General features: G+C 29.8%; 1 protein-coding gene across 1 annotated transcript; it reads left to right on the forward strand.

Annotated features, from left to right (window-relative positions):
• The first annotated feature begins 4,129 nt into the window (after positions 1-4,129).
• On the forward strand, positions 4,130-13,307 carry LOC110716572 (fatty acyl-CoA reductase 3-like). The gene is made up of 10 exons (XM_021895198.1): positions 4,130-4,280; positions 4,382-4,485; positions 4,576-4,775; positions 6,848-6,948; positions 7,508-7,700; positions 8,512-8,673; positions 8,835-8,916; positions 11,127-11,393; positions 11,521-11,648; positions 12,963-13,307. The coding sequence occupies exons 1-10, from the start codon at positions 4,202-4,204 to the stop codon at positions 13,111-13,113; spliced, it is 1,467 nt and encodes a 488-aa protein (XP_021750890.1). The 5' UTR covers positions 4,130-4,201; the 3' UTR covers positions 13,114-13,307.
• Positions 13,308-14,352: the final 1,045 nt, after the last annotated feature.

Raw genomic sequence — 14,352 nt, forward strand, 5'->3', positions numbered from 1 at the left:
GATGATAACTGAAATTTATGACCCTATTGTTGCATCAAAGTTAGTTGATAATGTGAAGGTAGCTTTGAATGCTTTGTATGAGGAGTATCGTGTTTCTTCTAGTAATGATGTGAATAGGGAGGAAGTGTCTTCAAGTAAGGATGGCAAAACTCCATTGAGTCCCAAACATAAAAAGATTGAAGTCTTAAAGAGTAAGTATAAGAAACACAAGTGTGAGAGAGATGGAGATGCAAAAATAGAGTTAGACAAATATTTGGAGGAGGATACAGCGGAGGATATTGATGAATTTGACATTTTGAGCTGGTGGAAGTTCAATTGTTCAAGGTTTCCTACTGTGGGGAGAATTGGCCGTGATGTTCTTGCTGTCCCTGTTTCGACAGTAGCTTCTGAGAGTGCATTCAGCACTGGGGGCAGGGTTCTAGATCAGTTTAGGAGCTCATTAACTCCTCGAGTTGTAGAAGGTCTTGTTTGTGCTCAAAATTGGTTACGTGCTTCACCATTTCCAAGTATTGAAGAATGTTTAGAGGAAGTTGAGCTTCTTGAAGAGGGTAATATATAAGAACATCTAATCATAAGTTACTTATTTTCATTATGTGTATATATTTTTAACTTGGTTATTTTTGTTATGAATTATGATAGACTTGAAGAATATGGCAGTTGGTGATGCTGATATTGATGAAGTGCTTGAAATAATAGACTGATGTGGCTCTTTGCTCATTGCTGACTTGCTGTTGCCACTTGCCAGACTTGCTACTGCCTTGCTCTATCACTGCTTTTGCTGCTGACCTGCTGTTATGATGCTGCTGCTGCCCTGCTGCTTGTTGCTACTTGGTCTATGCTGCTTGTTGCTACTTTTTTTACTGCCTTTTAGAACTTGGTCTATGCTGCTTGTTGCTACTGCTGTTAAACAATTGTTAAAGTTGTAATGTTGAACAATTTTTTTTTTTTTTGGATGAAGTGTTGAACTTTTAAAACTTTGAATTATAACTTTGAAGTTTTAGAACTTGTTAATGTTGTTTAAATCTCATTAAGCATTTATGCTACTACATATGTTGATGAATATAATATTTATATGATTTAAGCCCACAAAAATTGCAGATTAAAGCCCAAATAAACAAGGCCCAAAAAAATTCGGTTTGGTTCGGTTTTTTCTTTTGAAACCGAAATTTATATGGTTTGGTTTGGTTTGGTTTCAAAAGTAAAGTGGTGCGGTTTGGTTTCCAAAAACCAAAAACCGAATTAGGGTGGTTCGGTTTCGGTTTGGCCTATAAACCAAACCGAAAACCGAACTTTCACCCCTACGCCCATGGCCGCGTACCCGATAGAGTTTTACAAATTGGATTTACCACTGAGCCATCTAAAATGTTGATTTTATTTTATGCATGCAATAACATTTATTTATTATTAACTTGATTTTTTATTAAGAATAGCTGTCCCCCATTGTCCCCAGTTATGGATCAAGGAATTCGAATTAAGGGTAGCATAAAATAATAACAATTATAATAATAAAACAAATTTAGAAAAAAAATTATATTATATACTAGTATTATCCTTTAATAATTAGCCTTTAAATCTTAAAAATTCATTTTGGAAGATTAATTTTTTAAGTATTAAAAATTTTCATAAATTCTAAAATATGTAACTATATTAGGAATTAATGTGTTTATTTCACAAATATGGAATAAATTATATTCTAGCTATCAATAAGATCAAATTAAAATGTATACCATATCCGTTAAAAAAAAGTATACCATAGGTTTAATAGTATACTTTTGTATATATGTATTCTGAATGTACTATTCATAAGGTTTAAAAATATATGGTTATTTTTTTTTTGAAACAACTATATGGTAATTTATACTTCCTCCGTTTTCTTTTACTTGCAACACTTTCCTAAAAAGGAAATGTCACAATACTTGCAACACACTATAAAAGGAAAGTTACTTTAGGAAAAAAAACTATACTATTTCCCTTATTTAAAGCACATGGCCCACTAAATTACACTCCTAACAACCACTTATCCTATTTTAAAGTATATTATATCATGTAAACCCCATCTTTCTTAATAACCGCGCTAAAGGGTGTGTTGCATCTTAAAAAAACGGAGGAAGTATTATTAACTTATATATAAAAAGAAAATATAACTTACATGGGGGTCTTTAAAAAATTTAAAATTATGTACAAAAATAAGTAAATGTAATTTGATTCAATTTTAAAAAAAAAATAAAAAAATAAAAAAACCTAAGAGACCTATTTTATTTGAACGTGAAAAACAACAGAATATAAGAGACCTGTTTTTACATGACAAGTGTCTTCTATATTCACACTGAACAACGCTAGGTTTGTTATTAGTGGCCTCTAAGAGACCAGTTATTTCATATAACCGGTCTCTTTGAACAACTTTTGTTTTTTTTTTTCGAAGTAGCATGTGATACCCCTTTTGCTTTTGTAGGTCCGCTACTACTTGTCCCTCATTAGCTCTGCCTCTGCATTAGTATAAATATTTTGATCAAAATGTATACTTATGTTTTTCCTTTTTGGTTGGTAATAAAGAAAAGGTTTCCTATTAGGCCGATATTTCTTACAGGTCTACCCGACCTAAGTTAGTAGGCTAGACATTTAGGGGGGAGGGGGGAGGGTAAGGGAATCCCCGCCCTAAAGTGACTCTAGTAGGGTTTGGTCTCACAAGTCCACAATCTCATAGTTGTGAATCACAAATTTTACCACTAGAGCAAGTTATTCTTGGTATACTTATTTTTATTTAGTTGGATGTCATCTTGATTAGATGCATGAGCGGAGCTACATGGGGGGCTGGCAGGTGCCCGACCCCCGTAACCCATTTCCGTGGTCTTTAAAATTTCTATTTGGCCCCTATAAACTTCTACAATATATACAAATTAACTAACTCATTTGTTAATGATATTTCCTTGGCTTAGTAGTTAACATATATCCTTGTGTCAAGTATGTTTGGTCTGAGCCTCTGAGGTTAGACTCCCCTGAACAGTAATTTTTGGTTTAATTTTTTAGGCCAATGATTTAATATAAAAAAAAAAAAAAAAAAAAAAAAAAAAAAAAAAAAAGCCTCTTTCCTCACACTCTAAGTAACGAGTTTTTCTTTGGGTTCTTCTCACACTTAAATTTGCTCTTTTGCTCTTCCAATATTGTCTGTTTTTCCTCTTCAAGGTTTGTTTTGAATGGTAAGTAATTATCACCGCTAATTAATAATATAAATAGTTTTGAGTCCGAGCCTAACCGAATGTAAAAAGTCCTTATTGGGAGATTACAAATCAGGTGTTTAACTGGGGTCAAATCTGAAACTAAACTATCAGAATTCGGCCCCAGTAAGTTTCAAATCCTGGCTTTACCCCTGATTAGATGGTAAAAATTTTGAAGGGCAATACTTACAATTTCATACCAAGCGCAACTTAATTGCATTTTATAATCATAAGGTTGTGGGATCAAGATTCAGTACATGGAATTTGACGTGAGGATAATTTTACCCTTCTCTCCACCTCATAATGACTTAGCTTGCTAACCTAGAATAACCTGCAATCCTACATTGACATGTGAGATACGTAAAACCCTATTCCTTACCTTTTAAAAAAAATACTCCTATTTAAGACTTCTCAGTAGATTGTCTCTATACATTTGTCCCATGTGTCTTTGAACGAAGCATAACTTAGCTTAAAACATACTGAGCGTTTAGACAATTTTTTATTTTTTATTTTTAAAAAAATTATTTATTCCAAATGAAATTAAATTATTTAAGAAAATATTACTACGTATTTTATAACGAGTTTGATGAGAAATCTATCAAAAACACACGGATGAGACTATTCCTAACGATTTGGAACGTGGCATATCAACATATTAATATATACAAGATTTCAGCTAATAAAAAGTTTGGTCACTGGTTTTGCTCTTTTATACTTTTTACTGTGACTAAAATAAACGACCCTTTAAATAATTGTATTACGTGTTACTCCCTAATTTTTTAATTGAAGAGTATGACCACTATTATTCACATGTAACGTCATATTGCTTATTATTGGTAATTGTCGTTGGGTAATATATATTTGATGTAGACATCTATTCAGCTGCTCCAATAAATAGGTTGAGCCATTTCAGCTAATTTTATAACTTCATTTGTAAATCTAGCTTTAATTTTTCTACTTTACTACTAATATTTGTTACTTTGATCATGGATTTTGGGAGCATAACTGAGTGTTTAGCAAACAAAACTATCTTAATCACTGGTGCTACTGGCTTCATTGCTAAGAGTATGTATTCTTATTCTCGCTCTTTTAATAGCTACCCGTATTGATTGATCTCTTTCTCTTTATTATAACTTGTTTGCACGATGATCGATCTATTTATGTAGTTCTTTTGGAGAAGATACTTCGGGTTCAACCAAATTTGAACAAACTATACCTTCTCATAAGGGCTAGTGATGCTCAAGCACTCAAAGCTCGGGTTCAAGATGAGGTATGCCAATTACAAACAAAGTTACATAATTAGTAAGTAGGTTATGTAACAACGTAGCTCATTATCATAACAATGTTGTTGTGGATGTAGGTGTTAGGAAAGGAGTTGTTCAAAGTACTAAGAGAAAAATGGGGATCAAGTTTCGAGTCTTTCGTGTCGGAAAAAATAAGCGCAGTTGCCGGTGATACTTCGTACGAGAACTTAGGACTTACTGATGATCAAGTGAAAGAAATGTACGACGATATAGATATTGTTATAAACGTAGCTGCAACCACAAGATTTGACGAAAGGTAACACTCTACAATACTAAGTCCATTCTTATTTATTTATTTGTTTGTTTATTTATTCTACCTCTGATTTTTTTAGTTGCAACTTTGGAATATTTTATATATCACACAAAATACCTCAAAGTTACAACAAAAAAACAAAAAATCGGACGTAGTATGCTATTTTCCAATACTTAGAAAATGTGCATGATAAAATTGATTTATTTTCATTATATTGCTCATGAACTAGTAGGGCTCTTGCATTTGCTATTGTGAAAAAAATAAAAAATAAATAAATAGAAATAAAAAGAACTAGTAGGGCTCGACTAGCTCGTGAAAAAGCTAAGGTCGTATTCGTATACTATGTTCATGGTACAAAAATGTGTAGTTATTAAATTTTTGTAGATAGAAAATGAGAGCTAATTGAAAAATTATTTTTCATGAAAACGTTTTAAATTAAATTAAACGGTGCATTAAAAGAAAGCAAAAAAGGAATAGTAAAGGTATTACGGAGTATTATTCTATAAGTTATCTTTCTTAGCTTATTTATGTACCAAGTATATACTAGTATTCCTTTTCATTAGCAAATGGAAAGTTAGCTCACCTAATGGTATAAAAGTACGTCGTTGTAGAACTTAGAAATTGAGAAATTAAAAAGGTTGAATGTTTAATTTCAAGGAATGCAAAAAAAAAAATAAAAAAAAAAAACAAAAAAAAAAAATCTGAACATGTAGTTTATATATTATCTTTGAAAATATCAAATATAATACATGGCTATAAACAAGTTTGACAATTATAGAATTACAATACATTTTGTATCCAACTAAATATTCTTCATATTAACAGCATTTAAAATGATGGTATTTTTGTTTTTTGATATAAGTAAAAAAAATATGGTCACAAAGTTATATTATTAATGCTATAAGCAGTGCTTAGGGTTGTATATAAGCATTTAATATATTTCCTTTTTTAGTACTAATATTAAGTTGGGAATTTATCGACAATTCACGAGTAAATCGGGGTAATAAATGTTTATTTATTGTCTTTTCTTTTTATTTTTAGCTTCTTATATGCAGCCTTAAAGACTGCATTATCTTTTTCCTTATATGAATACTGCAAAAGGTACCTTGTTTGGGACGGAAGAGAATGTCTTTTTGTCTGAATATATGGGATTTTAGAGATAACAATTTAATTACTGAACAATAATAATGCATATATAGGTTAATACTTAATTAAATCTTAACAAGATCTACAAAAAATTAAAAATTTGAAGGCCCAAATTTTCTAAAAACAAATGAAAAATGAAAATGAAACCAACACTATTCTAATAGTCTAATTAAGCCTTAGGCTTGGAAAAATTGTTTCTCTAATATTGCTCGTTTATATCGTGCTTAAATAGTATCAATCTTAATACTAACTAGATCAACTTCCGTGCGATGCACAAATATCATAAAAAAAAGAGCTATTTAAATAATACTCCATAAAAAAAATCGTAAGGTATTAGGTAAACAATTGTCAAAAGGCTTATTAAAAAAATTGTGAACAGTTTAATGTACAGTATTATGTATTAAAATATTTTGTAGTCAATATTTAATTCTTTTTATTAAAAAAAATGTGAAAGGGAAAAAAAATTTAGGCGGGAAAATTTTGAAGAAGAAGTTGACACGTGTACAAGTTGGATAAATGAATGATATCAGCGGTTGATCTTTTAGTATTAGTTATAAATATTTAATTAAATCTAACAAATTTTTGTTGATATTAATGAAAAAGTAGTACGGAGTATTTTGTTATTGAGGTTCCGTGATACTATCTAAACTCAATTTAAGTACTAATAAACATTATTCAAGTCATAATGAACTCAAGTTATTAGAGACCAAGATTTTCTCCTTAACCTTGCGAATGTGTGACAAGCAATTGATAAAGCGTCAAAGCCATGCCAGCTGAGATGCTTTACTACATATTTTGGAAAATCCTTTTATGTTACATTTTTTATGGACCACCTACTTAATATTTAAAGATCTTGAGCTCGTGGGTCAGCTTGTCTAGTCAGCAACGCTAATAATGTATTATTTCATTAAATATTTTAATTATTGTAGGTACGACATTGCATTGGGTGTGAATACCCTAGGACCAAAGCATGTTATCAACTTTGCAAAGAATTGTACTAATATCAAGTTACTTATCCATGTATCAACTGGTAAGAAATTAATTTCTATTTTTGTACTGTATATAATTGTCCTAGGATTGAATCTATAGTCAATCTCGATCTCTAAACATGAGTTGTTATACCTAATGTTAACTATTCTACTACTATTTATGACTTGTGAGTAATTTTTAAATCTGTAATGACATACTTGTCATACTAAGGTCTCGTTCACTTCATCTTATTTTTGTTAAATATAAATTATTTTTAATAAACTAAAATAGTTTTTGTTTAATTTTACTGAATTGGAATTAATTTTTGCTAAACTAAAATTATTTTTATTGAATTTCTATTATATTTCTTCTTTAAAATAATTGATTTTTACTGAACTAAAATTATTTTTAGTAAATTGAAATTAATTTTACTTAAAATATATTATTTTTACTAAACTTAAATTATTTTTACTAAACTTAAAATTTTTTTACATAATATTAATTTTTAAGATGAAGTGAATATGACCTAACTTTGATATTATGTGTTAACTTAGGTAAAAGTTTAAGCTGATAGTTTATTTTTATTTTTAATGAAATTACTTATTTATATTTCGTTTTAGCATATGTATGTGGAGAGAAAGCCGGTATAATATCAGAAAAGGCACATGTCATGGGTGAAGCTTTAAATGGTATGGTTGGTTTGGATATTGAAAATGAGAAAAAGATTGTTGCGGAAACTTTAAGCAATCTTAAAGCCAATGATGTTCCTGAGAAGGCTATTAGACAAACTATGAAGAACTTGGGAAGTCAAAGGTAAGAATTCTTTGAATTTAGTTCCTTTGAATTTTAAACTTTGATTATAACCTTAATTAAAGTCATAGGCCATAGATTCGCATGAGATTGTGAAATCACATATAGAGAAGTGAAGTGAGTAGTTTTCTAATAATTTGTCTCCTACAAAATCAACATGTATGATTGGACTAATAAGATGTTTGATTATAACATTTTATCATATAATTTAATATTTGGGGAACAACATTGTTTACAACTTTACTTTTGGCATGATATTTTTATTTTCATTATTAGGTAGCTTGTAGATGGAAAAAATTGTTTGAATATGGATTTTATATATCATGCTTGAGTGTTAGAAAGGGAAACTAGAGATAAGTAAGATTAAGCTATAATTATACATTTATACTACTTCATTTCATATATTTACAACGATTTAACATAAAATAGAGAGGAAAAATGTCTGATCGTAGAAAATAATATGAAACGGAGGTATTATATGAGTGACAATTTAGTTGTAAGTCTTCGTAACAAAGAACATCATATTCTCTTTTTTAAAATTTGATTATTATATGTTATTTCCTTAGATTTCATATAAACAATTTTAGAAATATATATAAAGAATTTGCAATTTAATTTCTTTTTTTTTTTTTTTTTTGATAGATGCAATTTAATTTCTTTACATTTTGATAGTTATACTTTTATATCCGCATTTGGATATAATATTTGATTTACTAATTGAGAAAAAGTAATAATAATTAATGCTTATTTAATTATTGCACAGTTCTGTATATACACTACTATTTATTTAATTAATTAATTAATTAATTAATAGGGCAAAGTTGTATGGATGGCCAAATGCATACGTATTTACAAAAGCAATGGGAGAGATGATTGTCGGGCAGCTTAGAGGCAGCTTACCCGTGGTTATCATGAGGCCTACCATTGTGTGTAGTACATTGACAGAACCATTCTCGGGTTGGGTTGAAGGTTGCAGGTATACGTCAGCTTTCTATACTACAAGTAAATTATCAACGTGACTATTAAATTAATTTATTCTCAATGACTTTGCATTAATATAGTACTACGTAATATATATACATCTAATTTCCTTTTATGTAGTAAGACACTTGAACTAAACCATTTAATGGCATGCAGGACTATTGATAGTATTGCTGTCATGTATGGAAAAGGATACCTAAGTTTATTTTCTGGTGATGGTAGCTCGGTCTTGGACTTGGTTAGTCTTCATTAACTTGTAAATTTTTACTTTAATTTAATTGCAAATTTCTTAAACTTAAAAGTAGCATTTGAATTATTCTTTTTTTTTTTCTTTTTTTTTTTATTTGATGCATTATAAGCTATTTCATACAAATTGTTACGGATATGTCCTAATACAAGTTCAAAATAATATCAGCTTTATATAACAAGTTTACAACAGTATTGTCCATGAATTGAGCAATACTTTTTGAACAAAATTCATCAACTAATTCAAGTCATCATAAAGTATGTAGTCTAAGAGATCATTTTCGTTGCTATAAATGCTTTAATAAAGCCTTTGTAGATTTTAACAACCAATTTTCAAAAACTACTTCTATGGAGAAGCTAAGTAGACCTGGCCAGGCCGGGCTTGAAAAAAAAAAATGTTGGCTCATCTCGAGGCAAGCTCAAGTTTGGGCTACAAAAACTAGTGACCTAACTTACTATTTGGTCCAACAGTAACGAGCTTATTCAACTTTGGACGGACCAAAATTATAATATTAACTTCAAAAAAAATAAAAAACATAAAATAAAAAAATGCCCAAGTATAGAGTTCGATCCCCGAAGATCTTTCCAAATCCAGATCGGGTAGGGTGGCGTGCTTCACTGCTTGTGATCAATATTCAATACTCTATTGTTCTATAAGAAAATTCTTTATTTCCTTGCAATTTTTTTAAAAAAAAAAAGCTTTAATGAATATGTCCCATTTCTCTAAGCATACGACAAGATAGATCTACCTTATTAACTTTATTTAATTTTTGTGAATTTCTATTCATCATGTTATTAGAATAATTGATTACACAACTACTGAGTATATCCATGGGTTATCCTACCAAGCTTAGGCCGACCAGAAACATAATTTTAAAAATTGGACCAGCTAAGTTACAAAAGTGTAATTATTACAATATGGGTAATGAATTAATGATATAGAGTATATATGTACTCTTACTTTTAAATATCTTTCTTAATATAATACTCTGTACCTCGATATAAGAAAACTATGAATTGGTGTAATTTATTTAAGCCATAAGATCATGTTTATCATTTTCCTTTCGATACTTAGAATTTAATTTTAAGATCATACTCCCGTATATAATTATTTAATCATAATTTCTTTTGTAGGACCAAAAGTAAGCCTAACTACTTTGTTTCAAAAAAAAAAATTGTATTAACCATATTTCCGATCCCAATACAACAACTTTAAATAAACTGATATCAACCTTCTATTTTTAAATAGTGATATTTTATAATTATTACGTTATTATTACAAACCGAAAAAAAATCATTGTCATCATACAGAGTTGGTATGTATGCAAACAAAAAAAAAATAATCATTTTCAATTGCTATAAATGTTATATATTTGAGTAAATCTAAGCCATTTCTTGCAGCGTTGTAGAACACAAATAGCACTGTCCTTTAACAACCAATTATGAATAACTCTTTTTTTGGGTAGCAAGTAGCAACAGTCACAACATTAATCAATATAATTAAATTGTACGAGTATTTGAAAAAAACAAAAAAAAAAATCCTATCTTTTCAAACACATTATTACTCTATATATGATAGGCCCCATTTTTGTAAGCAAATCTCACTTACTAACTTGAACTCCACAAACATTTCAACTACCTTTTAAAATTAATTACATCACTTTAAGACTAAAAGCCCACATTATTAAATTATTTAAAGTTTAAATTTTTTTTTAATAGATTTAAAGTTTTAACTTGTGGGAGAAGTACATAAACATTTTCTTATTTTTACTCTCTTAAACTTTATATATATAGGATCTTGCTAACGAACGCTTTTAGGGCGTTCGATAAATATTTAAATATCACCTAAAGTGGTAACAATTAGAAAAAACATGATAAAATCACGCGTCAATCGTTGTAATTAATGTTAATTTTTACTTTACGGAATAATATTTATAGTTTTAGCTAGCTTATCCAACGCCACAGGGGCGTTCGTTAGCATTTGTCATATATTAAACACTTATATTCTTATTAGAAATTATAGAGTATATAAATTGGTTCTAGGTTTCAACCATCAGATTAATTTTTTGGTTGAATTGATTTACAAAAACTGCTATCTTAATTTGATACTAAAACTAAAGATCATGTTATATCTGACTTTAATTACAAATAAAACTTGAAAATATGATGATAAGAATAATGACCCTAGCCTGTATTATGCAGATACCTGCAGATATGTTTGTGAATTCGATTATTGTGGCTATGAAGACTCACATAAATCAATCAAATTTGATTGTATATCAAGTTGGAAGCTCGTACAGAAATCCAATATCTTTTAATGAAGTGCATGATATTCTTTTTGGCTACTTCACTAAAAATCCATGGACGAACCGTGAGGGTAACCTTGTCAAGATTAGGAGAGGTTTCGTGCTGAGCAACATACTCATATTTGAAATCATCTTCTCATTATTGCACTCTTTCGTGCAAATGGTTGGTTATTTTCCCCGTATATTCCAAAGTTTAAATCTATTAAGTAATTTTAATCATTTATACTTACTAAGTACATTATTTTTAGTGATTATATTATATATAGTTGTTGTTAATATGTTTTTTGTAGGCTTTAATTTTGGCTAGTCGAATGGGTGGTAGTAGCTTGCAACGTAATTTGCTTAACTTCGACAAAGAGCTGAAAATAGCAATGAGGCTAGTGGAATTATACAAACCCTATGTATTCTTCAAGGGCATGTAAGTTAAACTCTTGCTCAATGTATATTATATGTTCTGTTACGTGCAAATTATCAAAGACGGTCAAAATTCGTATAGATAATTTTTAAATGCATAAAATCAAACGAAAAAATAGTTAGATTCTAAAAAATGGGAGGAGATTTCATCTACTTCAAGTAGGCATCCTTAATAGTTTTTGTAGGGAAATTGACAGTGAATCCCCCTATAGGCCTATAATCGTATATGGGTTCGTTTGAAACCAGTGGCGGAGCCAGAAATTTTAAATCGGGGGGACGGATGAACATTACATGGTTTGACAAAAAATATTCGGAAAAAAAAACACCAATACTTAAATACACAGAATGTTCAATAATTAATGTGTACAACTCAAAAATCCACAATACAGAGTACTTAATGAAAATTCAACATTATATATCAATTTTTCCGATAAAGGCTACACATACAATTGTTGTATGTGGTCCCTACATATAACTCTAATTTGTCATGTTTCTATTGGCTAAAATAATAGGCACAAGTTTCATTAAATTCAATTCATATTTGACTCTTTATTTTCTCCCATTTTCTATTGATGTGTCAAATTTCTAATCGTTTATAAGTTCGGAATTTTTAATAAATTCGAACCTTAAATAATATAGGTTATTAAATGCAATAGTCATAATATATAATTTTCTATGACAAACTTAATTTAATGGGTTTTGTTCATTCAATATCATAATTAAAATTATCATTTAAATATATATACTACTACTTAGTTTATATTAATTAAAAAAATTGAAAGGAATACTTCTTAATTAAACATTATAAAGAAAAAAAAGTGAATGGAAAATACTCCACTAAAGTTCAATGACAATAGTAATTTAAGGGTTTCCTTCATGCAATATTATTATGTAAATAAATTAGTATTGGTTAATAAATATAATGGAAGGATTCTTCAAAAAAACAAAAAAAAAGGAAGGATTCTTCAAAAAAACAAAAAAAGAGGAAATATTACAACAACAAGGTTCGAACCTTGGTATTTTGTAAAGAGTTCAACTCCACTCACCACCACACCATCCACTTTGTATCCTAAGTTATTTTCCACAATAATATATATATATCTGCTTGTTTTTTTGGAAGTGGGGGGACAGTTGTCCCCCCTTGTACCCCTCTGGCTCCCCCAGTGTTTGAAACGGTATCACTTTAATTTTAAGTTTTTTTTGTTTTTTAATTTGGAAAGCATGGAGTATATTTTACAAAAAGAATATAAAAAATTAATATATTGGAATAATAATTATTTTTAAAAACTGACAATACTATGTATTTGGTGGTTTGAAGTTTTGCCGATACAAATACAGAAAAGTTGCTGATTACTGCCCGGAAAAATGGTTTGGATGAAGAAGCCTTCAACTTTGATCCCTTGAGTGTCAATTGGAAAGATTATTTCTTCAATATCCACCTTCCATCAATTGTTAAGAGCTTATTCTAGAATTACGTACGTCACATTTGCAATGCCATCCTCTTGCTCTCTTTCGAATTTGACAAATTTGTTACATATTATAATTATTTATTGTTACATGTTGATTATGTATTTGATCAATTATTATTTCTATTATAGAGGTTGTAAGGGTTCAATAATGATATAATGAAAGTTGAACAACAAAGTGTGATTTTATTCTATTAGATTTGACCATTTGAAAATTTGAACTCAATTCCACTAAGTAGTTCGAAGCTTCTAAAAATGACTCGTGTTATTATATAAAATGTTGTTATTAGATCACTCACATTTTGAACATGTGTTATTTGGGTGATATACTACAAGAGGGAGGGGGGGGGGTTGAATTATAGTATGCTTCTTAATAACTAATTTTCACGGAACATAAAACATATTGCTGTTAAGAACTTAGATAATACAAAGCGGATTTTACAAGGTAACCTTTCAAGCCCAAATAGAAGTTAAACCTCGAGCATCCAAGAGATTTTCAACGCAAACACTTCACTATAATTAATAAACCAAACACTCCTGGTTACAACCTATTACAATATGAGCTTTCTTACAAGTTCCTAACTGAACTTGTTAACTAGTTCATACCCAAAACTCATCACCAAGAACGTAGCTATTCTTCACTTAACCTGAATCCAAGATTCAAGTCCCTAGTAGTACCCTCAGAGCACTACTCACTCGACCTCACCCTAGAAGCACACTCGTAGCAATATCTCAATTACAATCAAGAGGATCCTCATGAACTCTCAATCCCCAATATAAAATACATTGAAACTCTTTTTTCCATTACAAGATCACATTGAATAACTCTAAATACATATAGATGAATAAATAGATAAAACTAATTAATTTTCCGGACACTAGAGTTCTGTCTGAAATCTTAGGCGTCGATCAAAGCCACCTACTTAAGCACGTGTGAATATGCTTGGCAATCATAAGAAGTGATAAATAACATATATGATTAGGGACAAGTAAAGTAGGGAGCCACAAACAAGTTCATTTTTAAGAAACTTGTAAACCGTTCACGGATCATTTAAGGCAACCACGAATGAAGGACAACAATAGGCAACAACGATTGATCGGTGAAGGTTATACCCCATTCATAATTCATGAGATTGCTAACGCAATATGGTCGAGGACCACTAAACGAGGATTGGGGATGATGGTACGAAGTGATTTATGGAGTCACATTCGCTCGTATTGGCCTCTACTCGATTCTTATAG

This window comes from Chenopodium quinoa, unplaced genomic scaffold (assembly GCF_001683475.1).
Source record: "Chenopodium quinoa cultivar QQ74 unplaced genomic scaffold, ASM168347v1, whole genome shotgun sequence".
Taxonomy (NCBI): domain Eukaryota; kingdom Viridiplantae; phylum Streptophyta; class Magnoliopsida; order Caryophyllales; family Amaranthaceae; genus Chenopodium; species Chenopodium quinoa.

Coding starts and splice junctions, on each gene's coding strand:
- LOC110716572 (XM_021895198.1), top strand. CDS start 4,202: ATGGATTTTGGGAGCATAACTGAGTGTTTAGCAAACAAAACTATCTTA. Junction 6,949..7,507: donor ACTTATCCATGTATCAACTG/GTAAGAAATTAA, acceptor ATTTCGTTTTAG/CATATGTATGTGGAGAGAAA. Junction 7,701..8,511: donor AAGAACTTGGGAAGTCAAAG/GTAAGAATTCTT, acceptor ATTAATTAATAG/GGCAAAGTTGTATGGATGGC.